This window comes from Miniopterus schreibersii, assembly GCF_964146895.1.
Source record: "Miniopterus schreibersii genome assembly, chromosome: 20".
NCBI lineage: Eukaryota > Metazoa > Chordata > Mammalia > Chiroptera > Miniopteridae > Miniopterus > Miniopterus schreibersii.
This window is the reverse complement of record NC_138122.1, coordinates 26,747,611-26,775,305: the sequence shown is the minus strand read 5'-3', so window position 1 is coordinate 26,775,305 and position 27,695 is coordinate 26,747,611. Positions and strand designations below refer to the sequence as shown.

At 54.0% G+C, this 27,695-nt stretch overlaps 1 protein-coding gene across 2 annotated transcripts in view; it reads left to right on the top strand.

Moving 5' to 3' along the window:
• Positions 1 to 17,138: 17,138 nt before the first annotated feature.
• The window catches only part of SCARB1 (scavenger receptor class B member 1), a 41,134-nt gene continuing 30,577 nt past the window's right edge, over positions 17,139 to 27,695 (top strand). For both annotated transcript variants that reach the window (XM_081122798.1, XM_081122799.1), the window contains exon 1: positions 17,139 to 17,504. In XM_081122798.1, coding sequence (XP_080978924.1) covers positions 17,379 to 17,504 — 126 coding nt within the window. In that variant the 5' untranslated portion in view covers positions 17,139 to 17,378. The remainder of the gene's footprint in view (positions 17,505 to 27,695) is intronic.

Sequence of the window (27,695 nt, the reverse complement as noted above, 5' to 3'; positions counted from 1 at the left end):
TGCTTCAATTTCATGGGACTACAGATGCAGGTTCTTGTATAACTTAACTGGTAGTGGGTGAAGCAGAAGTAGTTGGCCCTTGGTCTTCATTTACAGACATTCATAGTAGTGGCATTTGCCCAATCAGATGATGCTGGTAAGTGGTTCTTTATATCAGTACTAGAACCAAGGAAGGAAGTTGCAGGGAAGGTGGTTTAATATAAGTAGGCAGCCCCGAAAGTCAGCCGCCTTAAAGATTTTCTCCAGAGAGCACCAGCCCTTCCGCTCCAATTCCTGTTTTAGGGTATCACGGTGTAGAGAAATTTTGCTCATTAAGAATGGCCACAACGTGGGGAGTTAAAAACCTCAAATCACTTGAAAATAACCACTGCCGGACAAGCATCGCAAAGTTCCTGAGTTGACAAGTTTTTAGAGTCTGCAGGTACAAGTGGTTCAGTAGCTAGCAGTAGTTGAAAGTGTGGGACTGGGTCATTTCGTTGCACCCTGATGTCCCTTACGACAAGTGGAGACCCTACCTGCGTTCCCCAGGGCTGGAAGGGTCTTGGGATTGGAGCACCAGAGCGTTAGTCTAATGAAGCTGTGGTGTTTCAGGGTGGGGTTGCTCAGCTGAGCTCACTGAACACGGCTCCTTGAACTACAGTGCTTCCTGTCACCAATCACAGAAGAACCAATACATTAAAATCCAGGTGTAGAGGACCGTGCAAGCTTGCTCCCAGGAAGAGTGAGTTAGGAACATGCTTGCCTCATTGTTTATAAGGTGTGTGTTGTGTGTTACAAAGCCAAAGATAACCCATCTAAATTCTTAATCAGCTACCCATTTTTACTTCCCAGTGATAAAAAAGCTTTTAATTAAAGTTGCAGTTTTTTGGATTTTTTCCCCTGTGCAATGTACACACCACATTTATTATATACACATGTATACACACAAACGGCCATTCACAAGTTTCTGAGCTTTTTTTAATAGTCCATGAAAAGAGTATATGCTGCTGTTTTTGCTCAGTTTCAACTTGCAATCAAAATTCAATAAATTTGATTCCTTGGTCATAAAAACTTGCTTTACATATTATTTACATGTCACCAAAATCTACAGCAATACCAAACGTGACAAGGACTTGACTCTGGTACCCTCAGCTTTCCTTTTTTTGAACTAGTTCTGAACATTTTTTTCACACCAGTATATCTGGACATGCCTCATTCTTGCTAATACTCTAGCCTCCCATCCACCCAGTCAGGATGCACTTGGCAGTTTTTCTATGCGTATACAATTCCCCGCTCACAGAAGACAGCATACCGCACCTTGCCTTTTATGTAATTTTCTCGAGCAAAGAAAGCAACAGTCCCTAGTGAACATTTACAGGACCCGCCAACAAATACAAGCATGTCCGGAATTACAGCGATCCAATGATTAATGGGAAGGGTTTCTGCCATGGAGGAGTCCTCAGTCTAGTATTTAAATAACAGATGCTAGATGTGATCAGTTTCAGAGTGGCTGGTAAATCTGCAAGCACCCCCAAGTTTGGTTTCACACTTGAATTAATACTATGTAAGGGTTCACTTAGGTAGATGCAGTTGTGTGAGCCTCGAATAAACCAGAAGAAAATTTAGTTGTTTAAAAGTAGTGTTCCTTTTTATGTTTTATGTGAAAGCACAACAAAATCCTCACCAAGCTACTTACACATACGGCTTTCGCAGAGGTGAATTGTTTACAGATCGGCAAGAGCCTTTTGACTTAAGGATGTCATTTTGGTCTGCAGCGTCCATTTCTGCCGGAAGAGGGAGCAGCTGGGACGGACTGGCTTAGGCAGGCGGCCTGCAGCGCCCCCTAGCGGCTCCAGGTAACTTGTTTTTCCGCGTGAGGCAGGCCCCTGGAGGGCCTTTCGCAGTGCTCTTCTCTACTTGGTCATCAGCAAACTGCGTCGGTCACATCCGGGGGCCAGCCTGTGAGTTTAGAGACAAATAAGAGAAAATCATTTTGCCCAGAGGGCAGGGGTGGGCAGCAAGTCACTGCTGTGAGGAACTGACTTAAACACATCCTCGTTAGGATTGGAAACAACTACTTTTATTTTTTAAAAAATTTCAAATGTGTATTCTTATTTATTTACTAGATTATGCTTAGATGGAAGGAACCTATTGTTTTACACATACCAGCAGGTGTGGCTCAGTTGGTTGAGCGTCCTCCCGAGCACCAAGAGGCCACCGGTACTATTCCTGGTCAGAGCACATGCCCGGGTTGCCAGCTCGACCCCAGTAGGGCCATGCAGGAAGCAGCCGATTGATGTTTCTCTCTCTCCTTCGCTCTCTAAAAAATCAAAAACACATTTTTAAAAAAATGAAGTAATGCACGTGCATGTAAAAAATTAAAAATGGGGCAGAGTAGAATTTTTCTCATGTCCTTGGCCCTCTGTTCTGTCTCAGGCTGTTGGGGCGGCTGTGACAAAGCACCATAAGCTCGTGGCTCAAACAACAAGCGTTTCTCGCAGTTCTGGAGGCTGGAGGTCTAACATCAAGGTGCTGGCTGATCTGTGTCAGGTAAGGCCCACTTTCTGGCTCACCAATGGGGAATCGAACCCACAACCCTGGTGTACAGAATAGAAAATCACATCCCTTACGAAGTGTCCCCCCGATATTTCCAGTGCCCACCTGGCACCATGCACAGTTATTACAGTGTTATTGACTATGTCCCCTATAATTGGCATCCCCATGACTGTTCTGTAGCTATCAACCTGTACTTCTCAGTCCCTTCACCTTTTCACCAACTCCCCCACCCCCTCCCCTGCGGCAGCCATCACTCCGTGCTCTGTGTCTATGAGTCTGTTTCTGTTTTGTTTGTTCATTCATTTTGTTCATTAGGTTCCACGTGAATGTGAAATCATGTGGTATTTGTCCTTGGTGGCTGTCTTTTCTATGTATCCTCATATGGCAGGAGAGGCAAAGGAGCTCCTCCATGGGGTCTCATAAGAAGGGCACCAATCCCATTAGGAGGGCTCCACCCTTATGGCCTAATCACCTTCCAAAGGCCCCATTAATTTAAAACACCCAATTGAATTTTGGGGGGACACAAACATTCAAATTGTATCAGTTCCCTTGCCCATGATCAGCAGTTTCTTGTATACCCTAAATATTCTATGCATTCGGGAGGCTACTTGCATGACCCTTTTTCTAACTACATAAACTGAAAGCATACCATACATACTCTTTTTTAACAAATATCTTTATTGATTTCAGAGAAAGGAAGGGAGGCGGAGAGAGAGAAAGAAACACCAATGATGAGAGTCATTGATCGGCTGCCTCCTGCATGCCCCCTCCTGGAGATCAAGCCCGCAACCTGGGCATGTGCCCTGATGGGGAATTGAACCTCAATCTCCTGGATCCTAGGTCGATGGTCAGCCGCGGAGCCACCCCAGCCAGGCCATACATACTCTTTCTACCTTGTTTTTTTTCCACGTAAGAATATTAATTTTAGCCCTGTCAGGTGTGGCTCAGCGGTTGAGCGTCGACTTAGGATCCAGGTGGTTGGGGTTCGATTCCCGGTCAGGGTGCATGCCCAGATTTAACACCACAGCCACTATTCACATGTGGCTATTTAAATTTAAATCAGAACAGAATGAAATTATTTTCTCAATTGCACTAGCCACATTTCAGGTGCCCAACAAAAAGATTTGACTGGGGCTGACAGACTGGACAGCGCAGATACAAACCAATCCCATCCCTGCAGAAAGTCCTGTTGGACAGTGTGGGGGCAGAGGGGCCATAATTTAGTTAAGCAATCCCCAATTGCTGGAGATTCAGGTTGCTTCTAATATTTTGCTACCGTAACCAGTGCAACAAGACTGTTCTTGCCCATAGGTCTTTGCTCATGAGTACTTGTATAGCTGAAACATAAATTTCTCGAAGGGGGCTTGCTGGGTCAAAGGTCATATGCATTTTACATTTAGCCAGGCTTTTTCCCAATTCCCCTCCAACAAGGTTATCCAAATTTACACTTCTGCCAGTGTTAGTTAGGCAACAGTACCTGTCTCTCACACCCACACCCTCGCTGGCACATGGGCTTCTCCAGCTCGGATCTTCTCTCATCTGCTAGGTGGAAAATGGGAGCTAATAATAGTTTCAATGTAGCTTACAGTTGTTTTAATAAGAACCTCGTTAATTATTTCATTTGACAAAATCACTTTCAATGTGGAAAACCTTTCTTGAAGCTTTTTATGTCTCACTGGGGGACTTTGTCCTCTGGGAGGGCGTCTTGTTGATACTGGTTGCCTCATCCATCATCTGTGTTGAGCTGTGTGCTGCTAATTATTAGCTATGGTGGGTACAGAGGGAGAGGCAAAATCAGATACAGAGTATCCAGAGCTCTGACAACGGGTAACAGTGTCTCACAGGACATTATCAGGTACAGCTTGTTCATTTACCTGGACTAGTAAGGGGCTGTCACTGGCCCTTCTCAGTGACTGGTTGACCAATCTATTTTTGGAATCCAAGATTCAGGCAGGAACAGACATGGAACTGTTGACTTAGCTGAAGTATGTAACATTTAAGAATGATGATGATATGTTATGTTCATAGCAGCACTGTTCCAATAGCCAGAAGGCGGAAACAACCCAGCGATAGACGATAGATGAATAGATGAGCAAAATGTGGTCCCTCCCTACGGCGGAATATTGTTCAGCCATGAAAAGGAAGCTCTGACACAGTGAACCTTGAGGACAGCATGCTAAGTGAAAGAAGCCAGTCACAGAAACAAATACTACATGATTCCACTTACATGAGGTTTATAGAGTAGTCAGAATTGTAGAGACAGAAGGTAGAGTGGTGGGTACCAAGGGCTGGCAGAGGGAGGACTGGGGAGTTCGTGTTGAATGGGGACAGAGTTACAGTTTGAGAAGATAAGAAAGTTCTGAAGATGGGTGGTGGTGATGGTTGTACAACACTGTACTTAATGCCACTGAGCTGGACACTTGGAAAATGGTTAAAATGGTAAAAAAAAAAAAAAAAAAAAGTATGTGCAAGGCATAGAAAAGTGTTTAGGAGGTAGGTGGAGACACAGGAGATGGTCAGAGTCTTCCACTGGGGAGGACTTTTAAGTGCCTAGGAGATGAGCCATCCAGCGATCACCCAGCGTGCAGGTTTTTCTGAGCACTCAAGGGCATGAGGGTGCAAGGGGGGAGGGGCAGAAGAGGACCCTGGTTGATAGTTACACAGTCGAAGTGGGGCTCCGTGACTCGAAACCCACATCACCTGCTAGCTGTACACGGGAGTGTCTTGGCCCCCCCACTTCTCTCCGAGGCTGGCCCAAACTTCACCAGCCACAAGAAGGGGTGATGAGGTGGCTGAGCATCACAGAAAGGTGAGCAAGGACAGCCTCTCTTTCCTTTCCTTCCCTCTCTCCCATCACTCCCTCCCTTCCTCCAGTTCTTTACTGTGTTTAACAGGCATAGGGGTTTATTTTGGGCCGATGGAAAAGTTTGGGAACTAGAGATGGAGGTTGCACAACATTGTGAATGCCACTGACTTGTTCACTTTAAAATGGTTAAGTTTTGTGTTGTTTCACTTCGGTTTAAAAAGGGAAATAGCCTGGCGGGCGTGGCTCAGCAGTTGAGCATCAACCTAGGATCCAGGAAACCGAGGTTCAATTCCCGGTCAGGACACGTGACCGGTGTGGGCTCGATCCCCAGCAGGGGGCGGGCAGGAGGCAGCCGATCAATGACTCTCATGAGTGATGTTTCTCTTTCTCTCTCCCCCCCTCCCTTCCTCTCTCTGGAATCAATAGAAATGTACTTAAAAAATAAAAAGGGAAGTAAACCTGTCACCAAAACATACCTACTGTGTGATCCCACTTATACGAGGCACCTAATGTAGTCAGATTCATAGGTGGAGTGGTGGCTGCCAGGGGCTGGGGGCGGGGGTAGGAGTTGCTGCTTAATGGGGACAGAATTTCACTCTTGCAAGATGCAGACATCCGGGAGCTCGGTTGCACAACCTCGTGGATGGAGTTAACACTCTGTGCACTTAAAAATGGTGAAGACGGCGAACTTTGTTATGTTTTTGTTTTACCACTTAAACGTTTTTAAAAAACCAAGCAGAAGCAAATGTCATTATTTAAGGTTTGTTAGAGCTGGATGCTAGGTCCATGGTGCTCACTGTGTCACTCTGTCGTTTCACGAACATGCAAAATATTCCACAATCAGGAAACAATTCTGAAAGCAGTTCCTTAGGATACATGAGCCAAAAACTGCGATCTAGGAATGTTTTTAACTTTTATGCAAATCTTTAAAAGACTTTAAAAGCAGCAAAGGGGACTTAATTATCTTTTTAAAATTAAAAGCATTCCTTATACAGATATGTGGTTTAAAAAATTCAACAGTATTGTTTTGTTGTTGTCTGTTGCTCACTAAATCATCCCAAACATCGTGGGGATCGAACCCCCAACTCGGGCATGTGCTCTGACCGGGAATCGAACTAGTGACCTCTTGGTGCATGGGACGAGCCACACAGCTGGACAAGACTTACTCCTTAAAATATATATATATTTTAAATTGGTTTTTAGAGGGAGAGGAAGGGAGAGGGAGAGGGAGAGAGAAACATTAACTTGAGAGTGAAACAAGAGAACTCTTAGCAATGGGATGGGGAGGGAGGCCGGAAACGAATGAATGGAGGGAAGAATCACTCCAGGGCCCTGGTGTTACATAAATCATGGGGGAAAGCCGGTGTCACGGTGTCACCTTCCTCTGAAGGAGCGCCTCGCTATCGTGTTTCAGGAACTTGAGTATCTTGGAGCCAGTAAACACCTTGGTGAAATCAATTCCTTCCCACCTGCCGACCTTTCTCACTTCTCTGTGGGGCAGGGCGGGGCCGGGTCCCCACGCAGGGCAGCCGATTGCACCAACTTCAGCTCAGATGACACTTTTGAGCCCAAATCAAGTGTGAGGTCCCAGGGAGGCCTGACGCTCCAGATCTCAGCAGCCGGGAAGAACGTTGTGGGAGACAGCCTGGGGCTTGCCTCAGGGAGGGGGCCCTGAGGGCCAGGCTCAAAGCCCGTGCCCCTGGGCGGCCTTGTCCCCCTCCCCCAGCGGCCCAGGGGTCTGTCCTCGCTGGGCCTCACCCCACTGCTTCCGAGTCAGATTCGGTCTGGGGAAGGAGCGAGGAAGTTGTATTTCTGTTTCATTGCTCCTCACCTGAGGATGTTTTTTTCATTGATTTTTAGAGAGCGGGGAAGGGAGGAGGGTGGGCGGTGGAGACAGAGAGAAACATCCCCGCGAGAGAGACATTGGTTGGCTGCCTCCCATGCGCACCCCGACCAGGCCAGCACCCCGACCAGGCCAGGGATCAAACCTGCAACCCAGGCACTTGCCCTTGACTGGGAATCGAACCCACCGCCATTCAGGGCTCAGGCCGACGCTCTAACCAATGAGCCACGCCGGCCAGGGCAAGAACCTGTATTTCTTTTCTTTTTTTTTAAAATATATCTTTATTGATTTCAAAGAGAGGAAGGGAGAGGGAGAGAGAAAAATCAATGATGAGAGAACCATTGATTGGCTGCAGCCCACAACCCGGGCATGTGCCCTGACCGGGAATCGAACCCCTGATCCCCTGGATCCTAGGTTCAACTCTCAACCGCTGAGCCACGCCCGGCTGGGCAAGAACCTGTATTTCTAACATGGTCCTAGGTGGCCGGCAGCTGCTACTCTTGAAGAAGCCACAGCCCCATCTGCACGTGGGGATCCCACAGGGAGTTAACCCCCACCCCCACCCGTTCCGGATCCCAGGCCCCAAGACTCTCCAGAGGTGGGGCCCAAGGTTGGCACGCTGTGCTGTGTAGCCCCCTGGACCCTGGTGGTTGGCCAAGTTTGGGGTCAACAGCCCAATCCCTCCTTGTCCGTCAAATGTCAACGCAGACAGCAGTTTTTCTGAAAGCCCCCCCCACTCCCCCAGATGCGGTCAGGTTCCTCATTCATTCGTTCACTCACTCATTCCACAAAGCACGGTGCCTCCTGCATACATTGGGGCTGCTGTGAGGATGGGCAGGGTCTTTGCCCTTCTGATGCTTTCATGCCAGTGGACAACCAGACTGGACAGTGTCCCAGTTCAAGGAAAATGGAACAGGATGGCTTGCTAGGGAGCGTTACTTTAGGTGGGCTGGCCAGGGGAGACCTGCCTTCCCGTGCAGACCTGTGAGGAACATTTAAAGCAGCGAGCACAGCACGTGCCAAGGTCCTGGAGTGGGCACGAGCTGCATGTGTCAGAAGAGCCACGAGAGGCTGCATTTCCGGGAGTGAGGGCCAGCAAGGAGGGGAGGGGAGCCAGGGCCAGAGCCGCAGGGCCTGCGGTCCGGGAGGGGTCTGAATTTTTATGCCAGGGAAGGGTGGAAGCAGGAAGTTATGGGATCCCCTTTGCTTTGAGAAAGGTCTGCTCCTTGACCTCTGTAAATACCCTCATGGAAGAGGATTCCTTCTCCTGAAAGCATTTTCCTCAGGTGTCATCACAGACTCACTGGTGTGAGAGTAATATCTTTGTCCCCACTGGTCCAAGACCTGGATGAGGCCGTGGCTTGTGCATTAGGGGCCCTGTTGCTCATAACAAGTGCTCAGCAAACTCAGTTACACGAGCAACCCTGTGGGGGAGCGTCCAGGGGTCCCCTCGGCACTGCCCATCCAGGCCCAATCCCAGGTCTAGGAGGCTGGCAGCCGTGTCTAGAATGGTGTTGCCATTCCTTGCTTTCCAAAGAATATTTTTAGGATCTGCTTCTACCTGGGTCCCAGCCACCTCTGGCACACACCTCAGGCCAGTGCCAGGAACAGTTCTGGGACCCTCAGGAAAGAAATGGGCATCTTTGCTATAGTTCTATAGTTGAGAGACTTTTTAAAAAAAGGACAGGGGCCTTTTCTGTCTAAAGCATCCTTTGGCCTGGCTGCACTGTGGCTGGCCTCCTGCTCTGACACTGTGGACCTGTCCCCAGGCTTTGATGGGTCGGGGCCCAGGCCGAGGGGGTGGCAGAGGAGGGGACAGGGACAGGAGCTGCAGTTTACTGGGCAGGACAGAAAAAGTTGCTCTGGCAGGAAAAACAGAAAAACAGATGGGGACTGGCTGCCCCTGGGACTGTTTACTGAGGCCGAGGCACAAAAATTTGGTTTTTATTTAAAAAGCCTGGGTACCTCAGGCCCACGCACAGGGAGAGTTCACGTGGTTCTCTGCAGTCAGGAAGAGAAGCCCAGGTTTCAATAAACCAGAGCTCGTACACTTCAGACCTGGGAACAAAAACCCTCAGAAAAGAAGGAAAGAGAAAAACAAAAAAAGATGCAGAAAGAGGGAGGGAGGAGAGGCACTGGGACTGTGGGCCTTCTGTGTAAGCTGCTGCCACAATCACCCCACCCACATGGCCCACCTCTCAGCTCCTTGGACACTCGAAGTTCCCCCCCACCCCAGGGCCTTTGCACGTGTTGTGCCCTCCACCTGGGATGCTTCCCGGTTCTTCACGTGGCTGGCTCTTCCTCCTTCAGTTCTCTGCTCAAACGTCATCTTCCCAGAGGAGTCCCACCTCATCTCACTCTTTATCAAACCACTCTTTTCTTTCTTTTTAAATATGTTTTATTAATTTTAGAGAGCAAGGGAGAGGGACAGAGAGATAGAAACATCGATGAGAGCCATTGATCGGCTGCCTCCCTCCTGCACCCCCCCTACTGGGGATCGAGCCCAAAACCCAGGCATGTGCCCTGACCAGAATCAAATCAGCGACCTCTTGGTTCATAGGTCGATGCCCAACCAACTGAGCTACACCAGCCGGGCTCAAACCACCCTTTTCTCCCTCCGCAGTGATCATGATCTGATATTTCGTTCGCTTATTCTCAGACTTGCTTTCGTGTCTGTCTCCATCCACGAGAGTGCAGAAGGGGCCTCTCTCGTGATCGCCAGCACTGTCTGGGCACATGGAAGGCGCTCGGTAAAGATTCGCCAAATGAGCCAGTCAGTAGAGGTGTTGATTGTGGCTGCTGGCTGCTCGCCACAGGGCTTTGTGTCTGGGATCATTGAGATGCTTTTGCCTGGAAGTACTCAAGAGCACCGACTCCAGGGGTTTAACAGCAAAGACATTTGTTTTTTCCCCACCAGGGGACGTCCTGAGATGGGGCAGTGATGCTGGCCATTCGGACACGCCGAGGGGAAGCGGGAAAGTGCTTCAAGTGAAAGGTGAGTCAGTGTAATGAGAGACCACGTTCCATAGCTTTTCTTACAGCGCATTGTTACAATTGTTCTATTCGGAGTTACTGTTCCTAATCCCTTCCTGTGCCTGTATGGAAAAAACACAGTATATAGTTCAAAGAACAGCGCATACAGTTTGCTGCTATCTGTGGTTGGAGTCCACTGGGGATCTAGGAACGCTAGGCCCCCAGGACTAAATCAGAATTCTCGCCCTGGCCAGTGTGGCTCAGTGATTAGAGCGTCGACTACAGACTGAAGGGTCCCAGGTTCAATTCTGGCCAAGGACACGGGCCTCGGCTGCAGGCTCGCCCCCTGACCCAGGGCGTGCCGGAGGCAACCAATTGGTATGTCTCTCTCACGCTGATGTTTCTCTCTCTCTCTTGCCCTTCCACATGGAAAAATATCCTCAGGTGAGGATTAAAAAATAATAATAATAATTTAAAAAAAGAATCCTTTACCGGGGCCTGAGAAACAGGAGACAATAACTCACTGTACAGACATCAAGAGTGAAAGAGGTGGTATCAGTGATGCTGCTGGGACAGGAGGAATGAAGGGGGTGGGCGTGCTGTCTCAGGGGCCTTCACAGAGCACCTCTGCTTATCTGCTCCCTGAACAAGCTGAACATCTTACCGCAGGGGCCAGGGCCTTTGCACAGAATGATTACTTAGCTAGAAATGTCCTCGGGAACCTGTCTGTCTTGCTCACGATGCTATCCCCTGGCATACAGTAGGCCTGGCATCAAGTGGGTGCTTAGCAGGTCTATGTTGCATGAATGAATAAATGAATGAGTATATGCATCTCTTCTCTAAGGAGGTACAGCCAAGCCTCCTGGGTCCTGGGACAGGAACCACACTCATGTCTCCCACTGCTGTGGGCTGAGGGGACGGCTAAGGCCTCTCTGCTCTTGTGACCTGGCAGAAACGGAGTTGTTTGCTCACGGCTGTGGCCCGAGGGTCCCCACACACTTGCACCTTTGTCCTAGAAAGTAGTTTTGTGCTGGAGGCTTAGCTCTCGACAGAGAGGCTGTGTCTCAAGTCTGGAGAGCTGGGGGCAAAGGTGATGTTCAGCTGCCAGCTCTTAGAGAGGGAAGGCGGCTGGAGACACACAGGCCGCGGGTGATTTTCCAGGAAGTGGTGATTTGTTGGCAGCTCCAGAGACCTCCGGGAATAGTCAAAATGTTGTGGGGTCATTTTGTGTGAGAATTAGCACCTTGATTAAAGTCTATCAGGGCACACTCCTGCCTCAGGGCCTTTGTACTGGCTGTTCCCTCTGCCTGGTAAGCTCTTCCCCAGACTTCTGCCTGGTTCCTCCCTGCACTTCCTTTGGGTCTTGACTCAAATGCCATCTCCTCACAGAGGCCCTCCCCAACCACCCCCTTTCAGGAGGATAAAAAAAGTATCCTCCTCAGCCAGGGTTAAAAACTGTCTTCTGGGTGGCAAAGACTCCCTTTCAGCTGAGTCCCCTCCCCACCAGTGGCACTTACTCTGTTCTGTTTCTCCCCTAGAGCATGCATCCTCCTCAAACAGCATCGTCCAACAGAAATGTGATGGGGGCCACAGAGGCAATGAGCATTTTTTTTTTAGTAGCTGATTTTAAAAAGTAAAAGAGAAACAGGCACCGTGGCAGATGTGGCTCAGTGGTTAGAGCGTCGGCCTGCACGCTGAAGGGTCTTGGGTTGGATCCCCAATCAAGGGCACATACCAGCCCTAGTACCGGAGGGAACCAGTTGATGTGTCTCTCACACATCGATGTTTCTCTCTCTCTCTCTCCCTTCCACCCTCTCTAAAAATCAATGGACTAGCTGGCTTGGCTCAGTGGTTAGAGCGTCGGAAGGGTCCCAGGTTCAGTCCCAGGCAAGAGCATGTACCTCAGTTGCAGGCTCGATCCCCAGCGCTGGTCGGGGCACGTGCAGGAGGCAACCAATTGATGTGTCTCTCTCAAGTCTGTGTTTCTCACCCCCCCACTTCCACTCTCTGAAAAGCAATGGAAAAAAGTACCCTTGGAGAGGGTTAAAAAAAAGTATCATCCTCCAGTGAGGGTTAAAAAAAGTATCACCCTCAGGTGAGGGATAAAAAAAGTATCCTCCTCAGCCACGGTTAAAAACAGTGTCCTGGGTGGCGAGGCTCCCCGCGGCTTTCCCTCAGCCCCGCCTGCCCCCCCCCCTCCTTCCCTCCCTCCCTCCCTCCCTCCCTCTCCACTTCCTCTTCTCCTTTCTCCCCTCCTTCCTTTTCCTCAGCAGGAAACCGAGGGATTTCTGTTGGGCTCCAGAGCCATGTGACCCCGCTCTGCCCCTAGCCCTGTCACTTGGTGCAGGACATCCCGAGTGTTGCCCTGGGGCTGATAACGCCCCTCCCAGGGTGAGGTGGCGCGGGCGCGGGCGGCTGCCCTGACGTTGGCACCTTGCTAAGTGTGTAACCCAGGGAAACTGACGAGTCCTCCTGATGCCCCCAGGGGTGGGCACCTGACGCCAGCTGCCTAGATAAGGAAGCTGGGGCCCAGAGTGATCAAGCAACTTACCCAAGGCTACCCAGCTAAGCAGCCTGTCAGGGGATGCCGGTTCATAACCGCTGGGCTCTGGCAGCTGATGTTCAACAATACCTATCGATTAAGGACCTACTGTGCGCCAGGCACTGTTCTGGGAGTTGGGGACGCAGCAATGGACCAAACAGACAGGTGTCTGGTCTCATGAAGTTTTTTCATTTTCCAGCGGAAGGGAGCCAATAAGAAAAGACGTGTGCTAGGGGGTGTGTTGGGTGGTGATAACTGCTGTGGGGGGAAAATAAGGCAGGAAAAGGAACTAGAGAGCCTTGTGGGGTGTGGTTGTAACTTAAAGAGGGTAGAGAGGAAGGAAGTCCCTGCAGAGAGATGATATTTGAGTGAGGACTTGAAGGAAGGGGGAGCACATGGAGGTTGGAGAGAAGAGTGTCCAGCAGAGGGACCAGCAAGTGCAAAGGCCCTGAGGCAGGGGCAAGGTGGCTGGTGAGGAACACCCAGGAGGAGGTCAGGGAGATGACGGTGACCTTCTGGGGGGTGGTGAGGACTTTGGCTTTTTTTTTTTTTTTTTTAAATATATCTTTATTGATTTCAGAGAGAGGAAAGGAGAGGGAGAGAGAGAGACAGAAACATCAGTGATGAGAGAGTCATTTTTCAAGCCCGCAACCCGGGCATGTGCCCCGACTGGGAATCGAACCCCAATTGCCTGGATCCTAGGTCAACGCTCAACCGCTGAGCCCCGCCCCGCCGGGCAGGACTTCAGCTTTTACTCCAAGGTAGGAGCCATGGGAAAGCATTGTTTTGGTGTTTTTTTTTTTAAATAATATTTTTATTGACATACAATTCATGTAGCACACAATTTGCTCATTTATTTATTTAAATCCTCACCCGAGGGTATTTTTTCCATCACTTTTCAGAGAGAGGGGAAGGAGGATGGGAGAGAAACATCGATGTGAGAGACACATCCATTGGTTGCCTCCCGATTTCGTATGGACCAGGGCTGGGGATGGAGCCTGCAACCGAGGTAGGTGCCCTTGGCCGGGAATTAAACCCAGGACCCTTCAGTCCACGGGGCCGATGCTCCAACCACTGAGCCAAACTGGCCAGGGCTGTTCACTCATTTAAAGTGTACAATTTGGTGGATTTTAGTCTATTCACAGAGTTGTGCAGCCATCACCACAACCTACTTAAGGGCATTCTCATCAGCCCAAAGATGCCTCATACCCCTTAGCAGTCGCTCCTGATTCCCTCTCCCCTCTCCCCCCCAGCCTCGGCAAACACTGATTGGCTGCTTCCTGTCACTATGGATTTGCCTGTTCTGGACATTTCCTATCGATGGAATCACACACGATGTGGCCTTTTGTGACTGGCTCCTCTCACCCAGCATCACGTCCTCAAGGTTCATCTGCATCCTGGCATGTGTCAGCGCTTCATTCCTGTTCATGGCTGAGTAATATTCCACTGTGTCCTGTTCCATGTTTCACTTATCTCTTCATCCACTGAAGGACAGTTGGGCGGCTCAGACCTTTTGGCTGCCGTGAACAGTGCTGTGAATAGTGCTGTGACGAGCATTCGTGAGCACATTTTTGTGTGGACATAGTTTCCATTTCTCTAGTACAGACCTAGGTGTGGGAAGTCTGGGCTTGGCCTGTTGAGGGGCTGTTTCCCACAGCGGCTGCACCCCTTGGTACGCTGCCAGCTGTGTATGTAGGAGGGTTCCAATTTCTATTATTACTATTATTTTCATTGTTTTTCAGAGATAGTGAGTGAGAGAAAGAGAGAGAGAGGGAAAAACATCAATGTGAAAGAGACACATATCAATTGGCTGCCTCCTGCATGATCCCTGACCGGGGCTGGGGATCAGGCCTGCAACTGAGGTACATGCATTTAGTCAGCATTGAACCCGGGACACTTTAGTCCACAGGCCGACACTCTAACCACTGAGCCAAACTAGCCAGGGCAGGAGGGTTCCAATTTCTGCACGCCATTGCCTGCACTCTCTCTGGGACAGGCCAGGCAAAACCCTGTCACGCGAGGGTTTTGAGCCCAGGAAGACTGCCACCCGATGCGGCTCTTGTGGGGTCCCTCTGACGTCAGGGTGGAGACTATTATACTGTATTCATCTCTCTCTCCAGCATCCTGGCCTCTCCTCCTCCGGGCAAGGCCTCTCTCTAGAACATGACGCAGTCTTCCCCTTCTTAGGCCGCCCCCCCTTCGTTGGAAGTGCCCCCCCTCATGGAGGGAGGTCACGGGTGGTCATGTGTCGACCATCCTTTCTCCACCGCCTCTCCCTCTCATCAGGTGACAGCGTGGTGTGACATGAGGGCCCTCCTGCCGCAGCCTTGGGGCTGTCTTGGGCAAGCACCACGCACGCACATTTGGACCTTGGAGACTTGGTAATAAATAAAAGTTAGACTGGGTGAGATGTTCAAGGCGAGCGGGTCCTTGCTGAGGGAGTGGGGGGTGGGGTGAGGGGGAGTCAGGGCCAGTGCAGAGCCCAGATTTTAATTCATTGGCTAATTCCCAAGAACTACAAAAGTAAAAAAATATATATAATTAAAACAATCCCCATAGCTGAAGGCCTTTCGGAATTTGATGCGATATACTAATCAGTGCATTACAATTAATAAATTAATTAGCTAGTTGATGGCCACAAGCTTTATTGAGTAACGACTGATGCTTTGTACAAGGGCATTCTGTTTCCCAACCCCCTTCACCTTCACAACAGCCCCTGGAGGGAGGCCTGTATCATCCCCATTTGACAGACAAGGAAACTGAGGCACAGAGCAGGCCAAACCACTTGCCCCTGGACTTTGGGGAGTGGGAACCCCTGGAGGAGAGATTTTTTGGGGATCTGTTCCCACCTGGTGCCACAGCCTCTCCCTAGCCACTCTGATCTAGGTCTGGGTTGGGTCTCCTGAGGGGGAGACGTGCCAGGCAAGCCTCTCTGGCCACGTATACAGTAGGTGCTCAGTAAGTACTGACTCAGGCCAGGGCAGATCACTTAGGACAGGCCTGGGAGAAGGCTGCTTCCTTCCAAGGTGGAATGAGAGCGTTTCAGGAGGCCTCACTCTGAGCCCTCAGGGTCCGGCCTGCCTTACCCAGGTGGCAGGGACACTGCCCTCCCATCCCCGTGGCACCTGGGGGTCCCTGGCCCTCCTGATAATCTCACCTAGAGACTGAGACCTTGGGCCTGCATCTGGGGTCCAGAACTGGGTGCGTGTGGGGCCGCCGGCACTGGCAGGCAGGCAGGCAGGCGCGAGGCTGCAGGGGAGCCCCGGCCAGTGTGCTCAGTGGTTAGAGCGCTGGCCCACCCACCAAAGGGTCACAGGTTGGCTTCCCGGTCAAGGACATGCACCTGGGTTGCAGGTTCATCCCTGGTGCCCACTGACTGAGGCATGCGCGGGAGGCAGCCGGTGGATGTGTGTCTCACATGGACGTTTCTCTCTCCCCTCCCTTCCTCCCTGGAAAGCAGGGGAGAAGATATCCTCGGGTGGGAATTTAAAAAAAAAGACTGCGGGAGCCTGCTTTCACTCCTCGGAGCCTCACTACCTGCGCTCACCCCCGCCGTCGTTAGAAAGCACAGCCTGCGACGCGCGGTTCCACCCCCGCGGCGGCTCCCTCGTCCGTGACGCGCCCCCCGCGCGCAGGGCGCCCAGCCCCCGCCCGCACCCGGGAGGCTCCGCGCGGTTCGTGCTGCGCGCGGGGGGCGCGAGCGCCGCGGGTCCCTCCCAGGCCCAGCTTCCGTCCGCAGCACCCCACTTGGGGGCCGCGGCCCGAGCGCCCAGCGCACAGGAAAGGGTGCCAGGCCAGGTGGCGCCGGGCGATAAGGCGTGGGGTGGGCCGGGACGCGCGGCGGCGGGGGGCCTTGCCGATAAGGCGGCCCCGCAGCGCAGTCCCCAAGGAAGGAGCCGGGCAGACACCGGGGGGAGCAGATTCCGAGTCCAGCGTGCACAGGACCCCGAGGCGGGAGCCCTCGGCGGTGCCGCGGCAGCGAGGCTGGACTGGGCCGTGTGCGCGTGGGGGGCGGGTGCCGCGGCGGCAGGAGGCTGCGGAGGCCCCGGCTGGGGAGCCAGGACCTCCCCCGCAGTTGGGAAACTCCCAGCTAAGCGGGCACAGAGACGACCGTCAGGATGGGGGAAGCGAGGGGGGGCGGGGGCGGGAGACCCGAGGGAGCGCGGGGAGAAGCGCGGGGAGGGGTGCGCAGGGGAGGGGTGCGCTGGGGAGCGGAGCGCCGGGCGCAGGGGGGAGGGGAGAAGGTACAGGCGGGGGACGGGGGGAGCCTGGCCCGGCTGAATCCCCGCGCTCGGGACGCGGGGCCCCCGCGACCCCCCCTCCCGCGCAAACGGAGGCGGGGCGTGACAGGCCCGCCCCTCGGACCGTCCGATCGGCGCCCCGCCCCTGCCGGCCCCGCCCCGCCGGCCCAGGCCGCGCCCCCGCTGTCCGCTGGCGGCGCCTGCCCGAATCCCGGTGCCCCTGGCGTGCCGGGGGCGGTCCGGCGGTGCCCTCGATGGCGCATAAAACCGCTGGCCGCCCGCCGGGCCGCTCCTCCGTGCGCCGCCGTCCCAGGCCCGCCGTGCCGCCGCGCCCCGCGTCCCCGGAGTCGCCGCCCGCCTCCGTCGCCTCTGCCCCCGACCCCGCTCCCGCCAGGCGCGGAGCTCCGGGAGCGCCGCGTGGCCCCGGGGCGCGCAGACATGGGCAGGAGCGCCAGAGCGCGCTGGGCGGCCGCGGCGCTGGGCTTCTTCGGGCTGCTGTGCGCCGTGCTGGGCGCCGTCATGATGGTGTCGGTGCCCTCCATGATCAAGCAGCAGGTCCTCAAGGTGGGTGAGGGGCGCCGGTGGGGCTGGAGGGCCCGGGGGCCCAGGAGCGCGTGGGAGGGGCCTCTGCCCACGTCCCCAGCACCCTCCCCGGACCAGGCGGAGGTTGGGAGCCGAGGGGAGCACCTAGGAGCTTTGCTGGAGGCGTGTTGGGGAGCCCGAGGGACAGGCCACGCGCGAGCCCGACCTCACCCTCGGGGCTGCCTCGGGGCCCGGCCTGGAGTGGGGCCACGTCGTGGCGCTGCGCGGGAGCCCAGGCGCCCGGGAGCGCGCTCGCCCGCCCGTGGCAGCGTCTGCTGAAAAACTCGGGCTGCACTTTCCAGTGAGCCCACGAGGACAGGAACCCGACACTCATGTGCTGATGAGAGGCTCCCATGGGCGCCCCGGCCTGGCCGGTGCTCAGCAGAGCGTTCCCGCTGCCAGCCTCCCCGCAGGGACCCTTCGCCGCCGCGCAGCGGCTCCCCCCTCGGCGGCTCCCTGTCGCGGGTGGGGAAGGATCGGCCGACTTTCCCCCCAGGGCTGACGCCGAGGCGGGCACCGGCGCGGGGCTGAGCCAGCGGGGCCCGCGGGGAGCCCGCCGCCGGCCGGCGCTCCTCCGACCTGCCCTCACTTGCACAACGCTGCCCTTTCCGCCGGGCGGGCAGGTGGCCTTCCGACGGCCGGGCCTGCCCTGCTGTCCGAAGGAGCCTGGAGTTACTGAGCCAGCCCTGCCCGCCGGGGGGAGCAGGGGCAGCGATGGGTGGGCACTGCCTCTCGCCGAGCCCCCTCCCCGCCTCTCAGGCGGGGCCAGGAGTGGAGGCGCACCCACGGCCCCGTCCGTGCCCCGCGGCAGCCCGGGAGGTTGGGAAACGAATGAATGAATGAGCGGAGGAAGGAGCCCATCTCCTTAGACCTGGCCCCCCTTCTCGGGACCCCGCTGGCCGGCCCTGAACATGGGGCAACCGGAGGCTTTTCTCAAGGTCTCTGGGGGGCAGTTGTCTGAGTCACCCGGGCCACACTGGGTCTTTCTCTTTTGATTTTCAAACCTTGTCCTGTGAAATCCTGTAATCTGATTGCGTGGAGATCCCGTACTGAGCACCGAGCTCCGTTGGTTTTTCTTTTTCTTTTTTGGTTCTTTGGGGCCAGCTGGGGGTGGGGTGGGGTGGGGGAGGGGTTGGAGTGGGGAAGGAGAGCTTGGGGGGAACCTCAGAACATAGCATTGCTATTTTCAGGCCCTGTAGTCAGTTACACTTTTCAAAGTTGAGTCAGAGCATAGAATTGCTACGCGTCTGTTACACTCTTCAAAGTCAGAGAGTTTTCTCTCTCCTGAAAGCCTTCTGTAAACTCCCGCCGATGTTGTGGTTTCTGTACTGTGTGCACCCCGGAGAGACTGTCACTCAGGTGGCAGAAGCACCGGAGCCTTCTGCTTTGGGGGGATGGGGGCGTTTATCGGTGGGGAAGTCACTTGTTAGCTCTGTCACTCGTGGGCTTGTTTCAGGGGGTTTCTTTCTGCAGCTGTGGGTTGGGCTAAGGATGCCAGCTGTGTGTGTGCATGGGTGTGTGCCCCGACCTCTCACTCCTGCCATTGTCTTCAGCTGTCCTGCAGCTGGGATTTCTGGGCTTAGAGCTACCCGGCATCCTCCCGGACGGTCTCAAAGGCCATTGGCTTGGGGCTGAGTGGCGTGAAGGCCTGAAGGCGGCGAGCCGGGCCCAGCCCAGCCCCTTCTTGGACAGCCCCCCTGAGTCCCCGCCAAGTGCTTTCCCGAGGAAGAAAGGGTGCCAGTGTTCAGGGGACCGTGCGGGTGGGACACCAGGGGAGGGAGGGGCTGCCCGCTGCTGTTTTCTTTGGCTACACACCGCCATGTGCGACTTGAATGGGAGGCTTGTGCTTTGATTTCTGTGTTTTTATGTTTTTCGGCTACTTTTAAAAGAAAAAAAAAATCAAATGGAGGGAAAAAAATATAACGTTCCCCCCATTTTGCTGTGCTCCTCAGACAGGACCTCCATCGTCAGCGTCTCTCTCTCTAGACCCTTACCCATCTGCACGTCGCAGCACTTGCTCACACATACTCGTGTGTATCTTTTACATACCTTGAACTGTATTCTACGTACAAATACCCTGCAGCTTGCCTTTTAATTTCTGGATACAGCCTGAAGGTTTTCCGTGCCCGCACATACAAACCTGTCACAGTTTTGCTTCCCGGCCTTCCTTCGAGTGGCCAAACACTTTCTTACCTATTTCTCTGTTGACTGATAATTTCCTTTGTCACAAACGACTGTACAGTTTGGATTTACACTTCTGCCAACAGCATGAAAGGAGCTACTTCCCCACATCCCTGGAGATCAACCATTTATTATCATCGTATATCTGTTTTTTCTTTTTTGACTTTTAGAGAGAGGAAGGAAGAGGGAGAGAGAGAGAGAGAAAAAAACATCGACGTGAGGGAGAAGCATTGATCGGTTGCCTCCCACATGCACCCTGACTGGAGATGGAGCCCGAAACCCAGGTATGTGCCCTGATCCAGAATCGAACCCACCACCTCTTGGTGCACAGGACAGCGCTCAAACCAACTAAGCCACACTGGCCAGGGCACCATCGTATATTTTTTTGGCTACTCTGGTGGGTTCGATGTTCATTTCTCAGGTTGCTGATGGGGTCGAGTTAGGGTCGCGTATAGCTTTGCAACCCCGGCAAGTTCCTGGACCCAGCTGGGCCGTGTTCCAGGTGGGGGGACCTGGGGCTGGTTACTTCACCTGGTAGGAGTCAAACCTGGTTTGCCACCTGGCGAGACTATTGAGTGCAAAGGGGAGTGCATGTGTGAGGAAATGCCCGGGGTGTACCTGGGTTCCCATTTGAGCCTGATCACAGCCTTGCCAAATAGGCGGGGGCCGCTGTGTTATCCCTCCCTGCAGATGAGGAAACTGAGGGAGCGCAAAGGTGAGCTGCTGGCTGGGGCTGACACAGCTGTGGTGGTTTGGGAGCAGGAACCCCAGTCACCAAGTCTGGGCCCTGGGAAATGAAGCGGGAGCTCTTCGTGGGATGGATTTCCCGGCAAAAGACAGGAAGGAGGAGCTAGATGGTTCATATGTTTTATTTTATTTTTTAAAATATATCTTTATTGATTTCAGAGAGAGGAAAGGAGAGGGAGAGAGAGAGAAACATCAATGATGAGAGAGTCATTGATCGAGCCCACAACCCGGGCATGTGCCCTGACCGGGAATCGAACCCCGATCGCCTGGATCCTGGGTCGACTCTCAACTGCCGAGTCATACCCGGCCTGGCGGCACATACGTTTTAGCAGGGATCGGTCACAAAAACACATTGCTGATTGAGAAAAGCTCTGCTGCTATTTGTGATTTTAAAAAACAACAACAATCCACAAACAATATTCTGTATTTTCAGTGGGTTAATATTAGTGCCTGTAATCGCTCAGACTGACCAAAGTGGAGGAGGGGACGGAGCTGGGAATGTGGCCCAAGTAAACTTGGGCTGTATCTGTAACGCTCCTACTTTATTTTTTTTCCTAAACAAAGAGGATGTTTTCGTGTATTACACATTTAATTAAAAATTAGTAGCACCTGGCCAGTGTGGCTCGGGGTTGAGCATCGATCCAGGAGATCGCGGTTCGATTCCCGATCAGGGCACATGCCCGGGTTGTGCGCTCGATCCTGAGCAGGGGGTGTGCAGGAGGCAGCCGATCAATGACTCTCTCATCATTGACGTTTCCATCTCTCTCTCTCCCCCTCTCTCTGAAATCATTAAAGACATATTAAAAAAATTAGTAGCAAATCTGTAGCTTCCCCCAAAGAATGGTCAAATGGATCAGACCCGAACACAGCAGGCACACGGCAGAGCCCTGTGTCCTGAGGTCTCCTGAGGTTTCCCCAGGAAGCCCTGGGGGGAGAAATGAGATTCATTTCTTCTCTTTTACCCCGAATGGGTAGGACTGAACAAGAGGTGTTCAGACCTCGCACACCTCAAGGAACATAATCACGGGTCACCGTGTACCGGGCATTGTTCAGACAGACTCCCCATTAGTCCTGGGGGAATTCAGTGACATGCGTCTCGTCATCATCGACAGTTGGGAAACAGCTTCAGGTAGTCACTTGCCTCAGGTGGCCTTGCTGGTATGTGCATGCCTGTGTGACAGAGAGAAACTATCCCAGAAGCAGGGAGGTCGGGGACTTCTGTATCCACCGCCCAGACTGAGCCTGCCATGCGTGGCTCATCCCACAGGTGGCTGGGTAGCTCGCCCCTTACTGTTCCCCTAAAAGACGGCCCCGTTATGTTACATGTGTATTCGTGGGTTCTCTGTCTCCCCCATGAGGATGGGAGTCTGCTGGGGCTGGGGCTGTGCTGTCATTGTCACTGTGGTGTCCCCAGGGGCCAGGCTGGAGCTCACGGTGGTCTGGCGGCGTGAACAGAGGGAGGGTAAGTGCTGTGAGGTCAGCTTGTTCCCTTACCTTCTCCCCGCTCCCAGCCCACACTCAGACTGTTTTGCCACCGCCAGCCGCCAGCCGGGGCCACGCCCTGCCTCTTCTCTCCGTGCCCTTTGGCAGATCTCTGCCCATCAGTTAAAAGGTGAGGGCAAGTGACAGGTAACAGTAATGGGCGGCTCCTTATGCCAGATGCTGCTCTAAGTGTTTACGTGTATTAACTCACTTCTGTTTAGTATATAAATAGCTACTGTCACCTCTGTCCTATTGAGGGACAGGGAATCACAGACTCTTGAAGTCACCTGCCCCAGGTCACACAGTCGAAGTGGTAGAACCAGGGTTTCTATCCAGGGATCCCGGGTAGACCCAGCCCTCCCTTCTCTGCATTTCCAAGCAGCTTGACTTGATATTTGGAGGCAGGGCAGGGCTCCCCCATATTCTCTGCTGGGTCTACTTCCCAGTTTCCTTTCTCTGCATGGCCAGTGGGTAGTGGGGTTCACACCAGGCCTTTTTCCTTGTAATCTTCCACACCTCCCTTCAGGGGGTTGTTCTAGGCTCACAGATGTCAGGGGAGCTGGGGAGGCCGCCTCTCCATCGCCTGTGGTGCCGGGCTCCCATCTGTCCTGCGTCCTGCAGCAGGGCCTGCTGCACCTGGGCTCCAGGAGGCCCCGGGGTGAAATCTCGGAGGGCAGTGCCGGTCAGACTGACGGCTGGCTGCACCCCAGATGGCTGGGTGTTTCCTGCAGGCCTGGTATCTGGCCGCTTAGGGAAAGCTGTGGAGCTAGTTCGTGGCTCTGGAACTGGGCCATGGCTGTGGCGCTGGTCCGTGGCCGTGGCCAGGGTGGGGGGGGTGCTCCCTCTGGGGGCTGGGAGGTCTGGCTCTGTTGGCTCATAGGTGTGCTCCAGCTTCGCTGTTTTTCCTCCTGGCCCAGGACTTCCTATTCCTCCAGCACCAAGAGGGCCGCTCCAGTTTGCTCCTTGGGGAACTGAAGCACACGCCTATTTTTAGTGTCCCTGAGTTGAGTTTATTTTCGTTTCCTACTTTGTTCTTGGTGGATTTGCTTCTCTGCTTCATGGTGTGTGCACCTGCGCACGTGTGTGTTGATGCGTGCACGTGTATTGGTGCATGCACACACATGCCAGCTGTGTGTGCATTACCAGTCACCCGTGAACCTGTGTAGCCATGTGCACATGCATGTCTGTATGTGATCACACACCAAAGCACATGCACACATGTTGACTATTGCAACACATGCCTCCGTACTGGTATATGTGTATACACGGACACACATGTACACACGTGTTAACGTGGGCCCTGTGTTGGTGAGTGTGATCAATACATGGACACACATGTACACGTGTGTTGGAGTGTGTCCGTGTGTTGGGGCGTGTGCATACCTGTGGTGGTGTGTCCCAGTGTGGTCTGGCCTTCCCAGGGCCAGTGCTTCTCATTCTGGGAAAAGTCCCCAGTTTTTCCTGGAAAGACTGAAACTGGCCGTGCTGGGAGATCCACTGTGATTACCTAGAACTTTCCAAGCTCAGTGACCTGGAACCACCTGGCTCTGGCCTTCAACTTGTAGCAGCCGGGTCAGAGGGGCTGCTGTCGAGGACTTGCTCAGCGATGAGTTTCCCAGGGGTGTGTCCTGGCACAGGTGTATCTGCTCTGCCCAGGTCTGTGGGGCCTCTTGGTGGTAATTGGTGCCCAGAAAGCTGTTCCTGAATCCTTGGTCCCTGGAAGAGGGGCCCCAGGGGTCATGGCCACCTCCCAAGTCTGGTTTCCAGTATGAGGCTTACACTGCCAGACTTTCCGGCTCATAATCTCAGAATTAGAGGATTATTAGAGGGTGAGGAGTGCTCGGCCCCAGCCTTTCGCACCATGAAGCTCTTAACACCTTCAGCCCCATAAACACATTTATTGTGCAGAGAATTCAACCGTAGGGCTCTGCCAAAAAACACACAAAACCCCACCAAAACAAAACAACCAAAGGCCAAGTCCTTTTATGTAGCTCATCTCCCTCCTCCTTGGTCAAAGGCAACCTTGGCCTCCGCTGGCCTGGGGAGTGGCTGGCAGGACCTGAAATGCAAAGAGAAACAAAACAATACAAAAGAAGTTCATTTGGGGCTTCAGAGCCCGAGCCCAAGGAGCTGGGGATGTGCAGCTGGTCCGGCAGATTCGATCCGATCCTGGTTTGCGGCTCGGAGCCTCCCTGAGCCCAGAGGCCAGGACCCCGTGGCCCCAGCAGGAGGTCTCCATTTTCTGTTCCCTTCTCCGCACCCCCCTGTTTCTTCCTGTTCACCCATCGGTCGGGGAAGGGGAAGGAATGGGAGTGGCCTGACCCTTGCTCTCTTCCTGGCATTCTGGGCAAGGTTCCTCCCACCTTTTCTGAGGCTCCTCGGAGGGCACTTGAGACACCACATGTGCCCCCCGCCTGTCGGGCTGCCCGCTGTGTCTCAGCTGTCTGTCTCCCTGACCTCTCGGCCTTATAGGACGTCACGGGGCCCAGACACCCTCCATGCGCTCACGCGTTCCCTGGCCGAGCTCGCCCAGTGCCGCTCGGTCGAGGCTGCCTTCGTCCCAGCCACTCCCAAACTGGTCTCCTGGGGCCCACACCTTTCCCCTGAATCCCAGCGGCTGACTCCAGCTCCGTATCTCCGCGCCGCGGTCAAAGGCAGCGCACCCTGGGCAGCGCCGGGCTCCGCATCGCTCCCACGCCCGGCCCTCTGGCCTCCACCCATCTCAGCGCGGCTCCCACGCCTCCAGCTGTCCTCCAGCGCCCAGGCGGACGTCTCAGACTCAGCCTTGACCCTGCTCTGCTACCCACGTCAAACCGCCAGGAGCTTGTTTTTTGGTGGTTGTTAATCTTCAGCCAAGGATATATATATATTTAAAACATGTCTTTATTGATTTCAGAGAGAAGAAGGGAGAGGGAGAGAGATGGAAACATCAATGATGAGAGTCAGTGATTGGCTGCCTCCTGCGCGCCCCTTGCTGGGGAGCGAGCCCACAACCCGGGCCTGTGCCCTGACCCGGACTCGAACCTCCATCTCCTGGATCCTAGGTTGACGCTCAACCGCTGAGCCACGCCGGCTGGGCACCTGAGGGTATTTTTCCATTGATTTTAGAGAGAGTGGAAGGGAGGGAGGAAGGAAGGCTGGAGTTGAGAGAGAGTCATTGATGTACAAGAGACACATCAATTGGTTGCGTCCTGACTGGGGCCAGGGATTGAACCTGCAACCCAGGTACGTACCCTTGACCAGGAATCGAACACACGACCCTTAGGTCTTTGGGCTGACGCTCTAACCATTGAACCACACTGGCCGGGGCTGTTTATTGTTTTTTGCCTGTTTCTCCCCATGAGAATGGTGGGCCCGGGAGGGCATGGACCTCAGTTTTGTCTGTCTCTGTGTCCCAAGTGCCTGGAACGAGGCCTAGCGCAGTTGTAGGTCCTCAGATATTGATTGAATGGACGTTTAGAAGACGAGGCTGGCTTCACTGGGAGGCTCGTGACTCGTGACAGGCTGTGGTCCCGTGCAGGGCCTTGGGGCGGCTCCTCTTCCCCCCACCTGGGCCCCACTCGAGACCCAGCTGCCCCTGCCTCTGGCGCGCTGACCAGGCTGCCTGCTCTTTCCTATTTGTGCCACTCGGCTGTCGGTTCTCCCTGCTGCAGCCAGAACGCTCTTTAAAACGCAGATTGGATCATTTCACGACCCGATTGAAACCTCGCATGTGGTAAAAAAACCTGTCTGGCCTTACGGCCTGTAGGTACCTTCTTCACAGGCCCGTGCCTGCCTCACAGGCCTTCTCCTTCAACATCCCGTGTTCTTTCCCACCTCAGGGCCTTTGCATAGGCTATTGCTTCTCCCTGGAATGCCCCCTCCCACCCCCTCCCCCGGTCTTATGCTTGATTCCTATTTTACGTTAGCAGAAGTAGGAAAGGGCGACAGGCAGCAAGAATGGTCAGTGCGCCCTTTGCCCCAAAATGTCCTTCATGTCTTCACATTGCCCCTCAGTGGCTCTTACAGTATTAGCGATTATTTTGTTTGACTCTATCCAAGACCTCTTGAGGAGGTGGTAGCTTAATGGTTCATTGTTTTTATCCGGAAAGCTTTTGTAAACACTCCAGTGGTTAGATCCAGAACTTGGCTTTAACTCAGAGCCATCTTTTATCTTTCCTTTGGGGAAACCAAATCCAGAGGGGAGCAGGGACCTAAGTAAGATCACAGAGCAAATTAGCATTGGGTGCTGCAGGACGTACTGTACTGTCGAGCAGGGGAAGTGGGAAGCTGGGTGGAAGCCCAACGGGTGGAGGAGGGGGCTTGGAAGAGGCCCAGGAGTTTCAGGCACAAGTCACTACAGGTGATCTTCAGGCAGAAAGTCCGTGGGCCCCACGTCTGCACCCCTGCCGCCCACGTCCTGGTGGCGGGATTGGGAAGAGGTGTTTTTTGTTTTTTTTTTAAACTGGGAGAGGTGTCAGGGCTGGGTCTTGCCAAAATTCAGGCTTTGTCCTCCCAGGGTGGGAGGCTCCTGGTGCGTGCTGGGGGGAACGGGGGCCGGCACGGATGAGCCTGAGACGCCACACTCTTAATCAAAACCTGCCCAGGTACTGATGGGGAGGAGTTGCTCTGGAACCGTAGCCAGCAGGTATATTCTGCAATGTGACCCAGCACACCTGTCAGCAACAGTCCTGATCGGATGGCTGCCAGCCTGCTGGCCCTTGCCCCACACCCCGGGGCACACCCTTCTTTACCTGGGACGGTGCAGAGGTGTGGTGGGGAGGGGCCTACCTGGGCTGCCAGGCCCCTGGGAGCATCCCTTTGGGAGCTGGGAGGTGCCCTGGGTGCCGACATGGGCACCTTCCACCTGGTGAGAGGTACTGACCAGCAGCACCTCCATCTACCTGTCGCTCCAAAGTGAAGCCCCCTCCCCTTAGCGGTCACTGCCCCCCCCAGCCACCCGTTACCTTCTGTTTCTGTGGATCCGCTGCTTCGTACACGTGGAATCACACTGCGTGGCCCTTCATGTCTGGCTTCTCTCACTCAGCATCGTGTTTTCAGGTTCATCCGTGTCGTAGCAGGTGTTGGTGCTTTGTTCCTTTACATGGCTGCGTGATATCCCCTGTAGGGGTGGACCCCATTCTGTTTGTCCATCACCTGGGGGACGGGCACTGTTTGCACCTTCTTTGTTGTTGTTTTGTTTTGTTAATTCTCACCCCAGGATATTTTCATCCATTGATTTTTAGAGACAGTGGAAGGGAGGGAGGAGGGGAGAGAGGGAGAGAGAGAAGCATTGATGTGAGAGAGACACATCAATTCCTTGCCTGCCGCACACCCCCCGATCGTGGCTGGGGATCGAACCTGTAACCCAGGTACCCATCCTTGACGGGAAATCAAACCCGCTACCCTTTGGGGCGCAGGCCGGCACTCTAACCACTGAGCCGCGCTGGCCAGGCTTCCGCTGTGTCCTTTTACCTCCCCCTGTTGCCTGAATCCCACTCATGCTTCTCCCCTGCTCACCCTGGCACCCATCCCTCTCCTGGGTGGCATGCGCTGCTGGGAGCCTGCACACTGGAGCCAGGCGGGCATAGGGTCAAATCTCAGCTCTGCCTCCTGCCCGCTGTGTGACCTCGGGCAAGCTCCTCCAGTCTCTGGGCTCTGTTACAGGTCCTATAAAATGAGGTGAACCGAACAGTCCCGTAGGGCCGAGGTGAGGATCGTGCCCGGGCTAGTAGGTGGCCAGTGCTGTGAGCTGGGTGTGGCTGCCAGTGGGCCACCTCTGCT